The following is a 22,021-nucleotide window of genomic DNA, read 5'->3' on the forward strand; positions in this document are numbered from 1 at the left end:
GTTACAGGTGTTGGGGCTCCATGCTGTCCCGGGCCCTTGGCTAAACACAGAAATAGCCATCTCTCTCTCTTATTCCTCATGACCCAGAGCTGAGGGCCACTGTCTCTTCTACATACGGAAAACAGGAGAGTCGGTCCTTTATGAACCCAGGTCGGGCTCAGAGGAGGCAAAGCCCGCCCTGCTGACGGACGCTGAAGCCTGTGTCCTGTCCGAACACCATGTGTCTTGCACAGAGTTTATACAGTTCACTCTTCCACTTTCTTTCCTAAGGCATCCGAACAAAAACCTTCTTGAAAAATGTGAGTTTGCATGGTCACACAACAGCCCTGGGTATCAGAGCCACCCCCGACATTGTCTACTTCCTGGGCTGGCTTTCTTCCCTGTCTATCTTTTGTGGTTTGGCTTGGGAGACATGCACACACAGGTGGGGATCACAGGCGAGGGGCTTCCCTGGGTGCTAGTAGACCTGGCCAGGCGTGGGTGAAGTTGGACCAGAGAGAAAGAGCAGAACAAGGTGTCCAGGTGGCAGCAGGGCTTGCTCAGAGGCCTGCAGGCTTGTGGAGAAGGCCTGGCCTGTGGGTGACCAGAAAGCCCAGAGAGGACCACAGACAGCACACTGCAGGCTGAGAGGCCCCAGGGCAGGGGCTGGTGCTGGCAGAGGGGAGAGGACCATGGCACAGGGAGACGGCCTTGCAGAGTTGTGGGCAGAGGCCACATTATGCCAGTGACCCAGGTATGAGATGATCATGGCTAAGCTGTCAGAGGGAGGGCGGGCTCTCCTGTCTGCCCTGTAACCTGCTGAATAGCAGTGTTCTGTGCCAACAGCAAAGTGCGTGGGTTTCTTGGTGGCAGCATGGGTCATAAGAGCTAAATCTGGGAAGCAACCTACATGTTCATCAGCAGAGGAATGGATAAAGAAAATGCAATATTCATACGCAATGGAGTACTACTCTGCCATAAAGAAGGATAAGCTTGAGTCATTTGTAGGAAAATGGGTGGACCTCAAGACCATAATGTTCAGTGAAATATGTCAGACACACAAGCTTAAATATTGTACAGCTTCTCTTATATGAGAAACCCAAAGTATAAAGAGAGAGCAAAATAAAAGAGAGATCATCGGAAACAGGGAGAGAGATCTTTTTCTCCTGCAAATGCAAAAGGGGCCAAGAGATAGGGGGAGGAGGAGGGAGGGAGGGGCATAAGGCATTAAGATGTGCTCTGTGCATTACCAGCCCTCTGGAATGCAAGTATTATATACTGCAAACGTGGACAAACAGAAAGAAAAAGACACAGAACTCTAAGAAGTAAACAGTGGAAACTGGAAAAGCAGTAGGAGGGAAGGAGAAAATCTCAATGACAGGACTGCAAATGAAAGAAAACAAAACTGCTGCATGCTCAGGAGGCTGAGCCCCCTCTGGGGCAGTTTCCTGAGCCATCACATCCTGTGGGGGCAGCGGGCAGTGAAGGACACTAATGGAACAGTGCCATGCTGCCCTGCCCTGTCACGGTGTGGAAAGGTGTGCTGCTGTTGGGAAGGACTCCGGCACACAGGCCCTTCCTGTCTGTGCCTGACTGCACTCCAATTAGGAGCAAAAGTTATGGGTCGAGGAAAGAATTTAGTGAAGGTAAACCATGAATTCCACCTTGAACACCAGTGTTCTAGTGGGCAGAGGAAAGAGAAGCAAAGTCTGCATCAGACAGGCAGTGCCTTTGGAGACAGGGGTGTTCACATCATCAAAAGCCCGGAGATGGTTCTCAGGGAGGCAGTGGCTGGCGGCACATGACAGACAGACAGACGGATGGACGAGTGACGGCTGGCGTCACACACACGAGGCCTGTGTGAGACGGTCCCCTGGGCACTAGTGTGTGAGCCCGCTGATCACGGGCAAAAGCTCTACTGGTCTTCCTCCCTCCCTCTCTTCGTTGCTTTTACAGTTTTACCTTTATTAGTACAAGTTTGGGGGTACGTAATGACTCCATTCCTTGTGTGGAGTCGGCACCTGTACATCACGCATCCCAGTTATCTCCCTTCCCTCTCCCTCGGGCTCTTGGCCACTTCCCTTTTGCGGAAGATCCTCTCCCTCTTTCCTATCATTCATCCTTTATTTTGCTTGTTCATTTACTTATACTTTGGGTTTCTCATATATGATATTTAAGCTTGTCCGTCTGATTTATTTTACTTAACATCACAGTCTCAAGGTGCATCTGTTTTTCTACAAATGACTCAAGTTTGTCCTTCTTTGCGGCAGAGTGGTGCTCCATTGTGTGTAAATACTGCATGTCTCTTCTAGAGAAAGAATCTTGCTTGGGAGATTCCCCGGTGGCTTGATTACAGTGAGGGAGCTGTTTGGCAGAGCTGTTCAGCAGCCATTCTGACCTGGCACCCTCGACGTAGTCGGGCTGTCCTAATGCAGCCTGAAGAAAGAAAATATTGCACCTCTGCTTACAGTTACCAGGCTCAGCAGTGGCAGGAAGAAGCACCACCATGAACTGCAGGCTTGCACCTGCGGGGTTCAAAGCACGGAGATGGGATAGAGCATCACACGGGCCAGACGTGTGTATTGTGAGCACTACTTAAAAACATGTTCACATGTGATAACTGCTTTTTGGCAAGGCTCTGTAAATGTGTCTACCACGTGTTTTTCAGTGTAAGAAAATCCTCATCACCAGGCACACACACAGTTCTCCCTGAGAAAGCAGAGCTCTGTGGTTTTTCCTGCTCTCTGCACAGCAAACAGATTGTCCAGGATCCTGGGGTCACGTGAGAGCCCTTGTTCTTGGGGTGTGTACCCCAGAACAAAGAAGCGGAGTGTAGCTGGTGGCGGAGGTGGTAAGACTGGGAGGGGAATGCTCAAGGGGGCTGGAGACACACCGAAGGGCTACGAGGCCCTGGGTCCAATCCTCCACACCGCTAATAAAGACACGAGTAAGCAAACACAAACAAGTGCCACTGACTGCCCCGTGTGTTCAGGCCTGCACTCCTGAGAGGTCTGATTTTCTCAATGAAAACAAGAGGCTTTTTTTCAAATTACAACTTTTTAAATCTCAACTAGATTTCAATCTCAAGACGAAATATTATTAAAGTTAATGATTCATAGAAAATGTTTTAGTACCAATCTAAAGATGTAGGAAAAGCAGGCATTCATTCAGACCCTGAGTATTCCTAAAAAGAGCAAAGGGATTTGAGAAGAGATGAGATCATAGTACAGAGATTTTCTTTTTTCCATTTTAGTTCAGTCAGTTGGAATTTTGTGTCTCACAGTCGTACAAATGTGTGTGTAATTACGTGAAAATTTCACACAGGAGTTCAGATACAATTACGTGAAAACCCTTCACGTTTCTAGGCTCCCGCTCGAGTCCCTGGCTTTCACCATGGCTTGGGAGGCCCCCATGCCCGGCTGGTACTCAGGCTTTGCGCTGGCAGAGAGCAGAGGTAGGGGCCTGCCAGGCACACGAACTCCTGACGTCTCTGTCCCTCGGAGAAGCGATGCTAGGCCAGGCCACGGTCACCCTGCCCTGCCTGGCCACGGGGCCCTCCTACACCCAGAGCTGGCAGCGCTCCTGCTGAGGGCCCTGCAAAGTGAGGAACAGAGAGGCGCCCTGGCCAGGGAGCCCGGGATGGGAGGAAAACGAGTACAGGACACGGTCCGACTTGGGAGCGCTTGGGGCTTGTGTTCACTTGACCAAAACCCACGGACACAACGCTGACGATGTACAGTGCTGACTACAGCACGAAGGCAACGGTTTCCTCAAAGCCATGAAGACCTCAGACTGATTTCTGTGAGTGGCAGGGAACCCGCAGGGCCTGATGGAATGGCCCACCTGCTCTGTGCTTCCTCGCCCACCGGGTCCGGACTTGAGCCAATGCCCGTTTGGCCCTTTCCTTCTCTGTTGCCTAAAACTTAACTTCACCAGTGCTAAGCCAATTGCAGTTCCCTCAGCCTGTCCTCCTGTTCTACACACGGATGGCTTTTCACAGACATTTTCTCTGCGGAGAGTTTCCTTACCCTCTGGGAGAGCCTTCTCAGCCCAGCTGGAGCGCCATTCCCCCGTCCCTGTTTTTCCTCTGTCACATCCTTAACTCGTAGGCTGTGGTGCTCATGTACTCAGGAACGCGTCACACTTACTGCCTCACAACTCTTGCTCCCTACCAGACTTGATCGGCCCTCAAGGCCAGAGCCAGGCTTATGCTTTTCATCTTGGTATTTCCTTGGAGTCCGCAACACATTGGTACCCAATGTCTGTGCTGCTGAACAGAAATTCAAGAGTGGAAGATGGTTCTCCACATCTTCCCCTCAGCTGTGACCGCCCTGTGGCAGCCCGGCCCGGGATGGCCCTGATACATCAGGCCCATGGGTGATTAGCTTTTGCCAGGGGGAAATTGTGACTCCAGATTTGAAAAGCCCCCTAAGTCCTTACTCTGAGGAAGGAACAGAAGAGGAAACATTGCTACTGGGGCTGAAAACCAAAATTCTTTTACAAATGTAGCTGAGTTTGTTGACATGCTCTGGAGGTTTCATGTTTGAAAATATGTAGCGGCAGTGTGGCAGGGTATTAAATTCTGCGGGGAAAAAGCCACAGAGCCAATATCCCAAACATGGCCCATTAATTTCTTCTTTTACACACTAACTGCATAGCTTGAGAACATATTTTAAAAATCTTGTTTTAAACCATGAAACTATTTTCCAGTTCCGCATGCCAGCCGGCTGTCCTACTCATGACTCCAGCCCATCATTGTGAGCAGTCTTTTCCACTACTTAACTGCATCCAATATCATTTCCCTCCCGCTACTGCCTGATAGTATGGAGAACTGAAGCTCTAAAACTGCGCTCCTCAAGAAATATTACTGGACAGGAGTGGCCAGACCCTTTTACAGAGCTTAAAAGCTTAAGCTGTAATAATATAATGTTGGCTTTCCTTCCTGAAATAATCTAAGGAAGAACTGAAAGGAAATGAAACTAAAATCCGACAGGCTCATATAATTAGGGCAGAGCTAAGGAAAAAAGGATTCTGAGTACCAGAAGAGATCTAAAATAAATAAAAAGCAATACATTTGAGATATTGCTATTTGACCCAGACAGTTGGTCCGAAGTTAGGTAAAGTGGAGGTCGCTGAGGAATCCTGGTTTCATGGAGGAAACCGGGAAAACAGTTTTCTGGGGAAACTCGGCCACGTTCAGCCGCTACAGGGTGAGACCGAAGGGAACACGGACCCCTGCTAGCTTAGACACAGAGCGCCCGAATGGAACCGTGTTGGTGGTCAGAATGATGAGACTGAGCATCGGAAGGCTTCATCCTCAGCAAGGCTGGTCTATGCTAAAAGAAGGGGCATGACTATGCCTCCCCATTGATAACCACGGAAAAGGGGAGGCCACGGGTCCAAGTTGGTTACCGAGCGACAGGTCCACGTCCGCCAGGCTGTTGTAGGTCTAGCATTTAAAGCCACGGAGAGTTGCCACGTGTGCTGGAGAATTTCAGACTTGAAAGGAGTAAGGTGAGTTCTCCATCTCACACACGACTCAGACAGAGTCCCCGCTGCCGGTGTTACAGAATTCAACATGGTGGTCAGTTGCTCAAAGGGGAATGGTCCAATATGAACAGTGGAAATGAAAGCAACTTGCCTTGCTAGTGTGTTTGCTAGTTAAGTGTCTAGTAAATCCATAAAAATAACCACGTGTGCTAAGGTTTGCCTTTAACCTGTGTAATTTCATGTAATAAATCTTCAAGAGAAAATAAATCATATACGTCTCCCACCCTCTCCAGTGCCTTTGTTTCAACTATATTACTGTGCTTTTCCATTTCTAAAAGTTGATTTGTTTCTAGTATACAACTTATTTTGTGTCTGCTCAGAAGTAATGTCTTCTTTTCCCCTGAATCCATCTTTTATCATTCTTCTGAACAGTTTTCTGGTCACAGGTTCTCATTGACACCCATCTAAACTATGCCCAGGCCAATGTGCCTGTGCATGGAGGCACACACACACACACACACACACACTCACACACTCACGGGCATACTCAATGCTGCATTTTGCAGGAGGAAGTGCTCGCCATGTGTGAGTGTGGGGCACCGATACCTCTCCATGCCCTGCTTCTGCAGACCTCTCAGACCTTCACCGTGTTTATCATTTCATGGATTTAGTGATGACCTAATTCCCCTGTGGACACCAGCTCAGGACTTCCTGCTTTGTTGGTTTGTGTTGATCTGGCCCGAGACCAAATTGTTAGGCAGGGCAGCATGCCCCTGGAGTAGCCTGCTCTTTGCAGAGGACGCTTTTGGAGTATCTGTGGTGTGCCAGGTCCAAGTTTAGATGACAAAGGCGCAAGGCAGCTGCGCATCTTCTGTCCCCACCCCGCTGGGATGTGTAGACTGCTCCACACGGCGCTTCACTTCCACCCAGAACATCTGCATGGGTAACGCTTTAAACACTCCCCGTAAATGACAACACCCTCTTCTCCAAAGCACAAGGGTGTGAATTTACTTCGGAGCACATTTCTCACTATAAGATCCTTACAAAGGAGGAGATGGAAGTGTTAAGTGCTCTGATTTGACCATTACACAAACTATCACCCTGTACCCCATAATTATGTACAATTAAAATAATTATACTTATTTTATAATATCCTTATTATAAGAGGTTTAAAAGACATTGAAGACCATGGCAGGATTACCTGGCCAAAACAATTCGCTTTGCAGCTTTGCTCTGGCCTGCTGGGAAAAGCATCTTTTCTTCAGCCAGTCAGCTTCAAATTCGCTGTAATGCTTGTGGGGCCACGTGATGTAAACCTGGTGACACAGAAGAAGAAGTCACCTCCTGTGCTGCCCGCTTCTGCATCTCCTGCTCTCCACTGTTACCATTCTGGATGCTATTTAAGGTGACTCAGGAATCCAACTGCCCTTACTTTCTGTTTCTTTTCCCACAAGCCAAGTGGGCGCATCTGAAGTCTATGGCTGCTAAAGTAAAATTGCAAAGATAGAACTTGGCTGGGCCTGAGATTCTTGTTCTGTATCCTCTAAGCTGGTGGCCCCCACACTTCCTGTGATAAATGAAATTGGATATCAGTTAAGATTCCTGTCACGAGTATTAGAGATAGTGACAGTCACAATGAGAAGACATCATAATGACAATGATCATAATAATAATGATGAAAGGAATGGCATTGTTTTGAGTGCTTACGATACAACACGCAGCAGACACATGACTCGTTTGGTCCTCAGTAACTCATGGGAGAAGGACGACTACTGGCAGTAAGACATAGGTGTAGTGTCCTTTGAGATGAAGACCAAACAGTGGGAACAGGACGGCCCTTCTGGTGACATTTTTCTCCTGACAAGAATCCAGGGGAATTTGGAAGCTAGTGGGCACATTTGGTTTGGTTTCAAGAACTATGCTTCCAGGCCACACATACACATCTACCCACTAATTTGATCAAGATATAATTCAGCACTACTTATTGTGTGATCATTGCATCCCAGGGATCTTGATAAACACTATGACAAACTCTTCGATGCGTCTTATCCAATCCCGACATCCCTACGCAAAAACTCTGTAGTGTCCCTGCTCGATAGGTGAATAAATGGAGTCCCAGTAGCACTGTTTTTGTCATAGAAATAGTTGGATTTTTCTCTTATGGCTGCCACTGACTAACATAATAAGGAGCACACTGCATATTTTATTAGAAAATGGAAGTAGTAATAACAGCAGAGGCGCCTGTTTGGTGAGTACGCTGACCTAGTGCAGAGCACCACAAAAACCGTTACCTCCACGCTCACGTGTAGGACTCAGTGGAAAGATAGCTATTGAAATTACTGCAGACCAGCTCCTTTATTTAACTTGAAAGTGCGGGAGGAGATTGTTTGGAGGAAAATTACCTTCTTTCTGTCAAATGTCAGGCCTTTAATGGTGATGTTCACATCAAGAGCTTCCAGGAGAAGTTTCCGGGCTTTTGCAGAATCCAAGTAGCAGTCGGAGCACTGGCAGTTGTCCCTCAGCCACACAGCTGGGTATAGCGACTTCCCTCCCTCGTCCCAGATGACCTGCAGCAGATGAGCCCCGTCCAGGGCTTCGGCCTTTTGGATGATACAATCCATGTGTCCAATCTCAGGAGGCAGGGCCCGGTGGTTCCCTGGGAGACAAATCAAGGTCAGAAGGAATGGGCGCATGGGCTCTGAGCCTGACCCCTGTGAGTGTGGATGGCTCCTGTGGACTCTGGTCTGCGCTGTTTGCTTAGCTGCACGAGGCTGCAGTTTGGTTATCAACGCTGAGACCTTTGCTCTGATGACACCATTTTATCTGCTGTCCACAGAAACACAGTTACTAAAAGTAAATAAGAAACATGCCTGGTCAGGGGCCTGATGAAAAGAATGCTTTGATTTTCTCACAGAAACTTTAGAGAATAGCTCAGAACTGATGACATGCACTGTCTTAATTGTGTTTGTGTAAAACTCCATGAATATGAAAGTGTAGCAACCGTGCCTCTCCTTCTTTAACGGGTGCCATTGGCACATGGCTTTTGAGATTAAAATGCTTCTGTGGCACTAAATTAGCAAACATGTTTGATGAAAGGAAGATGAATGCAGTTTATGTATTTTAAGGACTCCAACTCATAACATGGTGCTATCTTTGCTCTATCATTTGCTTTTGTAATTGCTGTAGTACATTTTCTCAATGAAATATAAAAAGACCTGGCTTCTGCGGGGAACTTGTTTTGTTTTCTGAGATTTTCTGTCTTAGTACACATCAATTGGGTGTGAGTGTGCTTTGATATTGTTTCATTTATTTTGAATTTTTTTTGGGGGGGGTACTGGAGATTTAACCCAGGACCTTAAGCTACATCCTCATCCTTTTTTATTTTTTATTTCTGAGACAGGGATCTTGCTAAGTTGCTAAATTACCCAGGCTGGGCTCAAACTTGTGTTCCTCCTGCCTCGGCCTCTCAGAGTGCCAGGATTACTGTGTGTGCGTCTAGGATCTGCAGCAGGCACCAGGGGCCTCACTGAAGCAAGACAAAATTTCTCATGCTTTCCTTGAGCTTGTAGGAAGACTATGCAACATTAAAGATACTTTACACAACATTAAAGTCAATGAACTTATAGGTGATTGTTTCACATACACATCTCTAAATCCCTGGCTTGGGTGGTTAGCCAGGTTATGGAGCAGTCAAGACAAGAAAGATTTCTTTTTCCCTTTAACTTCAAATGCTCTGGAAGTATCTAGAGACAAAACAGGAGAAATATAACTCATGGGCATTGCATGAATTCCTATTTGGGATCTTTCATCCCAAATCTGCATAGCGACAGGAGAAAACTCCTACTTAAAAATCATGAAAAATTATAATTTAGTTCAAAGCTCAGTATTTATCTGAAGAGTGTGAGTAAGAAGTCAGAGGTAAGACTCATTTCTCTCCATGGAATGGGTAGGGTATTTGTTTTTCTGGGTGGAACAGAGGCAGCTTGGCAAATCTTCTTATATGGCATAGGAGGACAAAAATAAGGATGACAAATTTTTATCTATGCCAAGGTTTGCCAGATATTTTCTGTAAAAGGTCAGACAGTATGTCTCTCAGGGTTTGTAAGGTACACACAGTTTCTGGTGCATATTCTTGTGTCATTTTTCAAGTTCCATAAGGATGTCAGAACTATTCTGGCTTACAGAGGGCTCAGAAAGTCTGCGGGTCACACTTGGCCATGAGCAGTAGTTTGCCTGTCCCTGATGAAGTATCCAAATCATACTTTCACTGCAGTAGGACACAAACATGCAGAAAAGTGAAAAGAGTTCTCTTTCCGTCCCTTATATAAAAGTTAAACTGAGCATTCAATATGACAGCAACATTCTTTGTGCATGTTGCACTACATGGTACCACGAAGTTCTGATCTTAAGGACAAATGAGATGATATCAGGTAAAAAAAATAGGTTAGGGACAAACTGTTTCATCTGAGAATCTCAGGGCACTTTCTTAGAGAAGGTGACTGACAAACTCTTTTAGGATCCATGATCACCATTCCTTCCTCACTAATATAACATGGATTTCTTCATAGCATGCAACTAATAGATACAGCAACACCTCAGTACATGAACGAACAATTCGGTTCTCAAATGGAAACATTTGGTGAAAATTTTGCTTCTATATGCAAACTCTGCATTGGGTGATGAATCCTAATGATGTATCTTCCCCAGAATCTTGAAATGAACTGAGTTTGTGAACCGAGGCACCACTGTAGCTACATTGTCCAGCTTCCCCTGTAGCTAAGATTAGTGTGTGATGTAATTCTGACAAAGGAAATAATTTCGAAGTTAGTTGGTAGAGAAATTTTTTAAAAGGAGGTAGATTTACCTGCCATGTCTTGTTTCCCTTATTCCCTTCCTCTACCTCCTTTCTGGGGATGTGGTACTGAGAGTGGAGCAGTCATTTTGCAATCCTGAAGCAACAAGAAATCTAAAATCTGAAAGGAGGGAGGGTTCCACATGGGTCTATGAAATCACATTACCAGCGATGGATAGTCATGTCTAGACTTCTTCTCACATGAGAAAACAAATTCCTTAATTATTTAAAATCTAAATTTGACAGATCTGTACCAAGAGAACAGTTCCTACAGTCTAATAAAGGTAATAAAGAAATGCAGTACAGAAGCAATTGTTCATATAGGCAGTCAGATAAGATGTAGAGATGTTTACTAGGAAGGCAGTTATACGAGTTTTCTTAATACAAGGTTTTCCAGTGGGTGGCAAACAGACAGGTACATAGAAAAGATTCAGGTTTCACAGCAAATAAATGTTAGCATAGGTGATAACAAGTTCCCAGATAAAGTACAAAGGAAAAGAAAGTAACGTTTATCTGTCTGTCTGTCTGTTTATTATCTCATCTGTATCTATACCTATATCTATGCATATCTTATTTTGCTGATTTCATTATCCTTTTTGGTACTTCACATGATTTTTCATTCTGAAACCTGATCTATTTATAAGCTGAAGGGTACTTATTTGCTAAAATTACCTTTCACAAACCAAAGACAAAAGATGCTTCACAATATCAATACACAAAAAATATGCACATATATGATACCTTTTAAAATCTGGCCTGGTTTTTCTAAACTATATAGGATTCATTCATCCCACAATAATAATAATTGGTTATTTTAGACTATAACAATGTATCCTTTTTAGTCTCTTTCTTATATAAGAGAAATATATTCAGTTTTTCTGACTGTTCTTCACAAAATATGACCTCTACACATTTCACACATTTCTACACATTTAAGAATGCTCTATCTTGGTTACCCCAAAGACCCCAGCAGCAAGTCCACCTATGTACTGGGTAGTCAGCCCACTTAAACTCTCTGCATGGGGTGACTAGCAAAGGAGTTTCCTGGCTGAAGCCAGTGTATAAATAGTTAAAGAAGGATTTACCACTTCCAATGCACAAACACAAAGACAAGGGCACCAGTATCATGAATAATAAAGAGATCATGACAGCATCACAATACAGTTACTGTCTGTAAAGGAATGGAGGTGTACAAAGTAACTGACATAAAATTGAAATTAATTACCTTCCAGAAACTTAGGGAGCTCCAGAACAATAAGAGACATAGGTAAATGATATCAGGAAAATGTGAATAAAATGAGAAATTCAGTGAAGAGATAGAAACCACAAATAGAACCAAGGAGAAATTCCAGAGCTGAGGAACATAACTGGCCTAAACATTTCCACAGAGAGTTTCAAAGCAGACACGAGCAAACCAAAGAAAGAATCTGTGAGCTTGAAATAACTAGTCAGAGGAACAAAAATAAAAGAGAATAGAAGAGAGTACAGAAATCCTATGTACCCTATGGGCCACCATTGAGTGAACTAACACAAACATTGGAATTCAAAAGAAGTAGAGAAAACTTCTTTAAAGACATTCTGACAGAAAATAACAGAGAGAAATACATGCCTAGATCTAGGAAAACCGAAGAATCTCAACTAAATTAAACATAATGGACTGAAATACATTATAACAAAACTGTCAAAGTTAAAAGCAGCATGAGATGTAACTCCTCACATACAAGGGAACCCCTGAAAATCTACCAGCAGATTTCTCAGCGGAAACCTGATAGACTGGGGTGGGTGCTCTCTTCAGTGTGGAGAGAAACTGCTAACCAAGAATATTTTACCTGAAAAGTTACTGTCCTTCAGAAATGAGAGATTAAAACTTTCCCAGACAGGGCTGGAAATTTAGCTCAGTGGTTCTGCCACCTGCCTTACAAGCACAAGGTCCTGAGTTCAATCCTTGGTACCAAAAACAAAAAGACAACTTTCCCAGACAAACAAAATCCATGTGTGTTTATCATGACTTGATCTGCTTATAAGACATGCTGAAGAGAGCTCTTCAAGTTCAAGCAAAAGAACACTCACAGTGTGAAAACATAAGAAAGTCACTGTGATAGCTGAGTGTGAAGGCCCTAGGTTCAGCCCCCAGTACTACAAAGAAGCAAAAAAAAAAAAATCATAAAATGTGGAGGCAGGAGAAGCTAAAATGCAGATTTTTATATGTGGCTGAAGTTAATATATTAGTAGTTTAAATAGATTTTTAATAACTATGAGATGTTTTATGTAAGCATCATAATAACCACTGTACACCCACAAAAATTCTACAGCAGATTTACTACAGATAAAGGGACATAAAAGCATGGCAATACAAAAAATGATCAAATCACAAAAGATGTTAGTAAGAGAGGGAGAATAGAACAAAGGAAATACAAAACAGAAAATAACAAAATGGCAAAAGTAAGTCTTTGACCTATCCATATTTATTTTATATGGAAATCCATTAAATCTTCCAAGGAAATGACTGAATTAGTTGAATGGGTGAAAAAAGAAGATCCAACTGCATTTTCCTAGCAGACATTCACTTAGTTTAAAGACCACACATTGCCTGAATGTAAGGGAAGGAAAAGTAAAGCAAGAAAATGTAAAAGAAATTATGCAAACAGTAACCCAAAAAGAGCAGGGGTAACTATGTGTATCAGACAAAAGAAACTTAAAACTAAAAAGTTCATTATGTAATGATAAAGTGGCCAGTTCATCAAGAGCAGTAACAGAGACAAATATGTGGGTATTTATACATGGACACATGGATGCTCTGTGTGAGGCAGAATGACTAAACCATGAAGAATGGAAAGCCTGAGCAGAATAATATGAAGTGTGGAAACTGAATCAATAATCCAAACCTCTTGCCTAGAATCTCATGGCTTCACTGGTGAAGTCTATCAAACATTTAAACAAGAATGAATATGTGTGCCTCTCAAATTTTTCCAAAATTTAAAGAAGCTCAATTTGAGTTCAGTATTACCCTCAAATCTAAGCTACACTAGGACAGTAAAGGAATGCAAAGTTGTAGGCTAACATCTCTGGTGAGCATAGATGTGAAGATCCTCAATGAACTACTAGAAACATAAATACAGTAACATATTAAAAAGATCATATGTTATGATGGAGTGATGCAGGATTACTCAACACACAAAAATAAATGTGATAAAGTACATTAGCAGAATGAAGGATACAGTCATAATACTAACTATCCATGCAGAAAAAAGCATTTGATAAGATTTGACATCCTTTTCATGGTATCAACTCTTGCAACAATATATGTATAAAAAGAATGTACCTAAACACGATAAAAGTCATTATATTAGCCAGATATTTAGCCTCTAATTTAACATGTGGTTCCTTTAGAGCCAAAATTTATAATTTTCAAAGTTTTCTGCTCCAAATTCTCACTATACATCTGGCTAAAAGCAGCCAGTGGTGCTCATGAACAGTGGGCTGCCTTGAAATTTCCTCTGCTGGATCAATGAGTTTATAGCCTTTAATGATGAAGTCTCAGGACATGGGAAAAATGTCAACAAGTATTGATTGGTTGATTTATTGCCAGAGTGTAACTTGCATGGCCTCCAGTCCAATTGCCAGTGCAGTGGAAACCTCATGAGCTTGGTTTTTACTGTTTGCAATCCTACCAGGATTCTGGATTTCTGAGGTCCAGCCAGAATCAGGCTCTGCTTACAATATTCTAGGGCTTCTTTAAACGTCACCACAAAACATTTCTAAACTCCAGCAAATTAGTCCCAGAGGTTTTTGAACCTCATGGTTAGGTATAGTCATAGCAACAACCCCACTTCTTATACCAGTTTTCTGTATCAGTCAGTCACTTTACTGTTGGCGAGGCAATATACCCAACACCCACAAGCTAAGGAGGAGTGGCTTAATTTTGTTCACAATTTCAGAGTTTTCTGCATGGTTGGCTGACTTCAAGGCAAAAATCACATGGTGGAAAGGCCTGGTGGAAGAAAAAGACTCAGCCCATGGCAGCCAGGGAGCAGTGCAAGGAAACAGCATCAGGGAGGAAAGATCCAGGGAACAGATATGGACCCCAGAGTCACACCCACAAGAGTGACTTGTGACCCACCCAGTCACACCCAGGAGTGTGCCTCACTGCTTATTCCCTTGGCAGCAGCTAAGCCAATAAGGGTGGCAGGTAAGGTTGACCATCACAGCTGTTTACGATGAGCTCACAGCTAATGTCACGTTGGTAAAAGATAGAAAGCCTCTCCTCTAAGATTAGGAATAAGACGAGAATGCCAATCTGACAACTTGTACTCAGCATAGTATTAGAAATCCTAGACACAGTGATTAGACAAGAAAAAGAAATAAAAGGCATCCAGATCTGAAAGGAAAAAATAAAATTATCTGTTTTTTTGATGATATGATATTATATTGAGGAAATTCTAAAGACCCCAGGAAAAACCTTTAGATCTGAAAAATTTAGTACAGCTAAGGATATGAAATCAAAATACAAATACATATACCATATTTATACAGTAATAATGGATACTCTAAAAACATATTAAAACACAATTCTATTTATAATTCCAGCAAAGAAAATATTTAGGGCTAAATTTAAACAAGAATGTGAAAGATTTATACATTAAACACTATGCACTGCAAACAATGATTAAATAGAGAAAACATAAGTCAGTGGAATGATGCCCAATGTTCATGCACTGTCCAAATATTTGCAATACACAAAGCTATCTACATAGGCAATGGAATTTCTAATGAAAATCTAATGAGATTTTTTAGAGAAACAGAAAAAAAAAAAACCTTTGAAATTGGTATGGAACCACAAAACTCCCCAATAGCCAAAGCAGTCATGAGGATGAAAACCAAAATTGAAAACATCACACCAATTGATTTTAAAAGTATAAGTGAAGGATGGTGGCACACGCCTGTAATTCATCACTCTGGGAGGCTGAGGCAGAAGCATTGCAAATTCAAGCCCAGCCGGACAACTTAGTGACTTAGTGAGCCCTTGTCTCAAAATAAAAATTTAAAAAAGAGACAGAAAAAGAAAAAGGGCTGGTGAAATAGCACAGTGTAAAGGCACTTACTTCAATACTCAGTGGCACACAAAAGTAATCAAAATAGCATGGTATCACATAAAAAACAGACATATTAACCCATGGAATAGAATAGTAAGACCAGAAATAAATGCATGCAATTGAGATCACTTGGTCTTTGACAAAGTTTCCAAGAACACTCTCTGTAAAGAAAGAACAGTTTCTTCAGCAAATGGTGGTGAGGAAACTGGGTATCTATGTGCAGAAGAATGAAGCTGGGCCCTTTCACACAATAAACAAAATAATTTCAAAATGGATTAAAGACATGAATATAAAACCTGAAAATGTAAAACTACTAGAAAAAAACACAGGGAGAAAGTTCTAGTGACATAGGTTTGGACAATAATTTTTTTTTTTTAATTATGGTTCTAGGGATTGAACTCAGGACCTTTGCACTGATCTACATTCCCAGCCCTTATTTGTTTGTTTGTTTGTTTACCTTTTGAGAGTTAAGTAACTAAGTTAAGTCACTAAGTTGCTCAGGCTGGGCTCAAACTTCCAATCCTCCTGCCTCAGCCTCCCGGAATGAAGGGGTTACTGATGTGAGCCACCACATCTGGCTCCTATGTGATGATATTTTCTTATGAACAGAAAAGCACAGGCAACAAAACACAATGGGAGAAAGAATTTCCAAATCATGTATCTGATAATATCTAAAATAAATAAGAAACTCAATTCAACAGTAAGAAAATAAATGATGGTATTAAAATGGATAAACGACTTGAATAGACATTTCTCAAACAGCAGGTCTATGAAAAATGCTCAATCAATTATGATAAAGAAATACCAACCAAAGCCACCATAAGATATCACCTTACACTTGTTAGAATGGCTGTTATAAAAAAGGCAACATGTCAGAGAGGACATGAAGGGAGTAATATAAACTAGTATAACCACCATGGAAAACAGTGGAGACTTCTCAAACATTAAGACTGAAACTACCATGTGGTCCAGCAATCTTCTACTGAATATGTCCAAAGGAGATGGGATCGAAGTTGAAGAGACATCTGTGATCCCATGTACACAGTAGCCAAGATATGGAATGCACCTAAGTGTCCACTGATGGGTGCATGGGTAGAGAAAATAAGGCACCTGTACATGCAGCCAAGTGTCACTCGGGCACACAGGAGAAGGGCATTTAACCATCTGTGACAACCTGGATGCTTCTGGAGGGCATCACATCAAGTGAAATGGTAAACATACGTGCTGTGCAATCTCCCTTACATGTGGAACCCACAAAAGCTGAGCTCATATAGGCAGCAAGAATAAGATCTGTGGGTTGGAGAAATGAGGAGATAGTCAAAGACTAAAAAGTTTCAGTTATGCAGGATGAACAAATTCTGTGGTTCTAACACAGTACAGTGATTATGATTAATACCGTATTATACACTGGCCATTTCACAGAGTTACATCCCAAGTGTTCTCCCTATATACACACAAATTATAAAAATATGCAGGATAGACTTAGTTGTTGACTTGATTATGGTAATTATTTCACAATGTACTCATATATTAAAACATTATCCTGAGTGCCATAAATATGTAAATTTGCATTTGTCAATTATAATTCAGTAAGACTGAAGAAAAAATAACTAAGATAAAAAGCACCAGTTTTAATGACATTGAAAGTAAGGTTACAGTAGTATTAGTAGTAGTAGAAGTGGCAGTAATTGTAGTAGTAGAATTAAGAGTTTGCATCTATTGAATGATTTCTTTATGCCACCCATTGCTCTAAGTGCTTTGTGGATAATGACTCATTGAATCTTCATGGTAATCTAAACAAAAATCTACTGTCATTGCCAAAATAAGCATAAACAGAAACGGGCCAGGGAATATCACACACAGATGATATTTGATGTATGATAGTTTTATGTCTGATATATCACACCAGTAGATGTTCATCTTAAGAATGAGACAATTAAAATTCTTCTTATTAATTTTTATCATCAAAATTCTGTATGTGTTGGTATGTATTCTAAATTCAATTCATTTTCAATAATATTCATTCATGAGTTTTAAATTGTATTGGTTGAAAGACTTTTTTAAAGGTTGAAGTGCTGGCACCTAGAGGATCTAGGTTTGAGGGGTGCATTTTCCATCATGATGAACATTGCCCCCATAGTTAAAGACGGCATCATGCTGGTGCCACAGCTACTGCTGAAGCCGTCACACCTGCAGACATCTACACCAACAAACACGGAGCACATGCCAGACTAGTGTGGGCTTTGTATATCGTTTGTTTTTCTTTTACCCAGTGTGTTTGACCTAGACAGGGAAAAGCACATTTCTGGTCATCAGGGGAACCTGATAGTCTGCTCCTGTCCAACATTCTGGCTAAACAGATGTCCTAAGGAAGGTACGTCAAGAGAGCAGGAACATCAGACTGAGTCACGCAGGCCTGAACTGGAGAGACTTGGGTGTTGCTGAGGATTTATCTAGGCATCTGTGCAGGGAGTTGGTGGCCATTCTGCTCTCCCTGCTCTCTTTCTTAGGTTAGAAATGGTAACCTGAGCAAAATCATGGTGTGATGGGAAATTTAACTTTTGTGGGTTTTGTAAAGCTTTCTTGGGGCAAAGATGATGAGAATTTAAAAAGAAAAAACATCAGTGATCAACAATATGTAAAGGTAAATACCTTTTTAGAATTCACAAGCTTGTGCACGAGGAGGATTTGTTGAAATTTGCTGTTCAGTTTCACCCACCCAATGAAGACTTGGGCCCAGTTAAAATATCATGGCAACTTATTTAGTGCATAAGCTATGTGTTTTTCTGAAGAAAAGAAAATAATATGTACTCCTAGCTATAGAAAGTACATTTTTTTTGTCAGTGGGATTTCTTTGGCAAATACCTATAAAATGAAAATATTTATTTTATACTTAATTAGTATTTTGTTTCTCCTTACAATTACAGTTTTGTTTATGAAATATCAGATTAGTTCTGGTGGGAGGGATTAGCTTTGCCTGTCCTGCAAAACAGCTTTTGAATTTTGGGAGCTTCCTATCTGATGGGATAGTTTTCATTTCATTTTATACCATTGCCCAATGTTTCTTTGCATCTGTGTTTTCTTACCTAATAACCAACCACATTTTTCCTCTTCCGATTAGGGCTTTTATCTGAGGCTTCTGTTTGGCACAACTAAATTGTTTCGAAGCTTTCCTTACTTTGGTGATGGGTGTGGGATTTGTCTTTTTCTCTCTCCTGAATTTTATAAGCTCCCATTTGTCCCCTGATTTCTCCAGCAGAGTTTGGAATCAAGAAAGTATATTTGAAAGTTAGGTTTGTGCATTGATCTTGGAACTAAAAATAACTTAGAGCTAGAGTTGATAGAGCCAGAAAGGACCACTGGTGCCCTGGCTCTGATTAGGCAGGCAGGAGAAGAGGAGGCTCGGAAATGGAGGTGTAATTTGTTCAAGCCTGCTGTGCTGGTTAGTGGAATGCCTGCCCCACACCTGGGTTTCCCAGCCCAGTGAACAGGTGAAGCATTCTAGTTCTGAGGAGGGTGCAGAAATTCCTCAAATGTTAATTGCAACTAATTCAAATCATAGGCTTTGGAGGGTACTCTCCAAAAGGCGAGGGCGGAAACTTCATAGCTACTATACATAAAATTAAAACTGCAGGCTAATGAAATGTACCTGAGAGGATTGATTCATCTACCCGGTTACTAATCCCCAGAATAAGGGGCTGCATGAGTGTCTCTAGTAATAATGATAGAGAAGAACATCATGGCTCACGTGATCAAATGTCACTACTGGCCAATATCCATCTCTTCATCCTCAGGGTATGTTATTAGACCTGCTGACATGCAGTAGGATACATGCAGTAGGAGAGTTGGACTTCCAGCACCCAGGAGGTAGGATCAGCAAATGATTGAAATGAAAGGAAGGTGAATCTCCTGGGTACGTGTGTGAGATGTGTGTGTAAAGCCATTTGTTCAGCAAATATTGTGTCCTAGCCTTGCGGTAGATGGTTTCTCTGCAGTAGCCTTACACAAGCTCCCAGAAAGCCCTCTGAGATTTCACCCTCATTTGATAGATGATCTTAAGCTTGGGAAGGAAAAGTAACCGACTTCAAAACAGGGCAAATAGGAATTTTGACATACTACTACATGGTGGAAAATTTAGGGTGGAATCATTTTCCAGGCAAAAACTTCAACTTATTAAAAATATATTAAAATATTAGCTAAGTCTCAAGATCTTTGGTATTAGTTGACCTCACCATCTGATATTTCAGATTGGAGGGAGAAGGCAGGAAGAGGTTTTTTGGATGTTGTACCAATACAGGCTTGAAATTATCACAGTTCTTTTATATTTCAAACTTTAAATCATAAAACTGAATTAATTTCCCCTTGGAAGGGTAGAAGTTAACCAGATTGTATTTGTGGTGCCTGAACTTTTAATATCATTTGGATACATACACACTCTAACTCATGAAACCAGGTACCTAAGTCCCTTTAGCTTAAGTTTTATTTTTACTTATTTACTTTTACTTCTTCTGATTCAACGACTGGCTGAGGGACAAACAATTTGTGAATATATCCTCGTGCAAATAATGAATTCTATAGTCTACTCCCTTGAAATGTTCCACATTCTGCCTGCTAACCCATTTAAAGTATTAAATTCCATGCAAAAATATTTTCCATAGGTTATAAAATGGAAAATATTAGCTTCACCGAATTACCCCTTCAGATTGGAACTCACATGATTAAGACACTTATTTATGGATGCACTGCAGAGACGGACAGACTTCTAACTTCTTTCAACCAAACCATACATTTGTTATGAGAAATCTTATGTCTTTGAGCAAATCAATTCCTAAAACCCTTAATATCTCTCCTTGAACTTCCTTCTTTAAGAAAATAAAATGATTCAAAGTGTCCACAGGGACCAGTGTTTTAAGAAGCTTGTGGGGTGAACAGAGAGAGGATCAATACACATCTACATTTCTTTGGGAAATTTCAAAAATCCAGTCACAATCCTCTTTCTTTCATCACCAGTCTGCTTTTCTTAGACAGGATTCTCTCTACCCCTTCTGCATACTTTCTGGGTCAGCTTAGGGTTCGCAAAGTAATTTGACGACCAGACTAAGTCGAGCACAATTGGAGAAGGCAGGCTGCCAGGGAGCAGTCAGATGCATGCATTCCAAAACCAAGGCTGTTCCAGGCCCATGGACCATCGGCCTGGAGCTGCAGGGCTCTGAGTGCCACGTGACCGGAGTTCCAATTGGATGCTTTCCCCACCTCCAAACCATAGACCTGGATCCACAAGCCCTCGCTCAAGTAAGAGAAAGCTGAGCTCAGCCATAACTAGTCACACATGTGCACCAGGTGCTGACCCACACAACACTCACCAAGCAAAGAACACTGCAGCTTGGTTCTTAGATGTCCCTGGGGAGGGAGCCTTGCTTGTCTGTCACACCCCAGGGCTGCTCTGCCCCAGTTTCCCTTGCAGCCCGGTCCTTGTTTCTGGCGGCTCTGGGAAGTGTCCTTCCCCAGACACAGAGAGGCTTGCAAATAAGGAGGAGGGATGTCTCACTCTGAAGGTGCAGCAACTCCAGAAAGGAGCTTGGAGGTTTAAAAACAGAGAAGTCAAAAGCTTTTATGGCCTGGAGGAAAAGCAGATAGCAAGAGAAAGTACCTTAACTACTACGGAACCCCAGGAGTCAGTGCGAAGCAACGCCCAGGTTAGAGCTTTTCCTGATGGAAGGAAGAACGCGTCTCACCTGTCCTGTCTCTCCCGTCCTTGGGCCAACAGCAGCAGCAGGAGCAAGCGAATGAGCTCTCACACTTCTTTCCCACCTATGCACAGTGACAGCTCCTTTATTGCAAAACTCATTTGGGCACTGAGATATGCACGGAACGGGAGGAGCTACCAGCGCTCCCTGAGCAGAGGTGAGGCGGCAGCTCTTTGCCTGAGGACTATTGCAGTGTGAGCCTCTTTGGAGAGACAAGGGGCTGCTGAGAAGGCTGGCCCCGTCCCCTCAGGCTGGCACCCCCCTCTCTCCCCAGTCCTGGCTGGAGTAAACAGTAGTTGCCTGAGAGCATGGAGCCCTTCTCAAAGCACTCGGTTGCCCAGTGATTTGACTCACAACACACATCCCTTCAGGCAACAAGAGGGCAAGGCCAGGGAGGCACCATGCCAGGGACCAGAGCTTGGCAGGCAGGCGTGCACTTGGGGGGTGCTCACCGCGGGAGCGCTTGCGGGACTGCCCGGGGCCCAGTCCCTAGCAGGGTCCCCTAGCAGAGTCTGAGCTGAGAAGTAAAGCCCAGCAGGGCCTCTGCCCCCTCCCACACCATCGCCCTCCCCAGGGAGGCTCAGCAGCAGTCTCGGCCTGCAACCTGTCGCTTCTTGCCCAAAGGACACACTGCTGCGAGACTCAGAGAGAACAACAGGTCTGTGCAGAGTGACAGGGAGAAGGGAGAGCCCAGACCCAGGCCCAGACCCTGACCCTCTTTGGGGTCTTGCTCAAAGCAGCCCAGCTTTCCAGAACTGCCGGGTCCCCTCCCTCAGCCAGGGTCCGTCGGCTTCTCTCGAAGTAAAACGGAAACTGTCCTTGCCTCTGGGGCCACCTCCGCCACCTCCCTTCCTTTCCCA

The 22,021-nt window shown here is 42.9% G+C and overlaps 1 protein-coding gene across 3 annotated transcripts in view; it reads right to left on the minus strand.

Moving 5' to 3' along the window:
- The window catches only part of Bbox1 (gamma-butyrobetaine hydroxylase 1), a 54,487-nt gene extending 33,112 nt beyond the window's left edge, over window positions 1–21,375 (minus strand). Inside the window, exons 1-3 of one of the 3 annotated variants that reach the window (XM_004851576.4) lie at window positions 21,150–21,375; window positions 7,872–8,125; window positions 6,671–6,785 (exon numbers count right to left, since the gene is read on the minus strand). In XM_004851576.4, the coding sequence (XP_004851633.1) occupies window positions 6,671–6,785; window positions 7,872–8,090 (334 nt within the window). In that variant the 5' untranslated portion in view covers window positions 8,091–8,125; window positions 21,150–21,375. Of the gene's footprint in view, window positions 1–6,670; window positions 6,786–7,871; window positions 8,126–20,777; window positions 20,939–21,064; window positions 21,088–21,149 lie in introns of those variants that run through there. The other 2 variants (XM_087211516.1, XM_087211515.1) reach the window with 2 other exon arrangements.
- Window positions 21,376–22,021: the final 646 nt, after the last annotated feature.

The sequence above is a fragment of the Heterocephalus glaber genome, unplaced genomic scaffold (genome assembly GCF_053883595.1).
Source record: "Heterocephalus glaber isolate CG9 unplaced genomic scaffold, H.glaber_assembly_v1.0 deba00001428, whole genome shotgun sequence".
NCBI lineage: Eukaryota > Metazoa > Chordata > Mammalia > Rodentia > Bathyergidae > Heterocephalus > Heterocephalus glaber.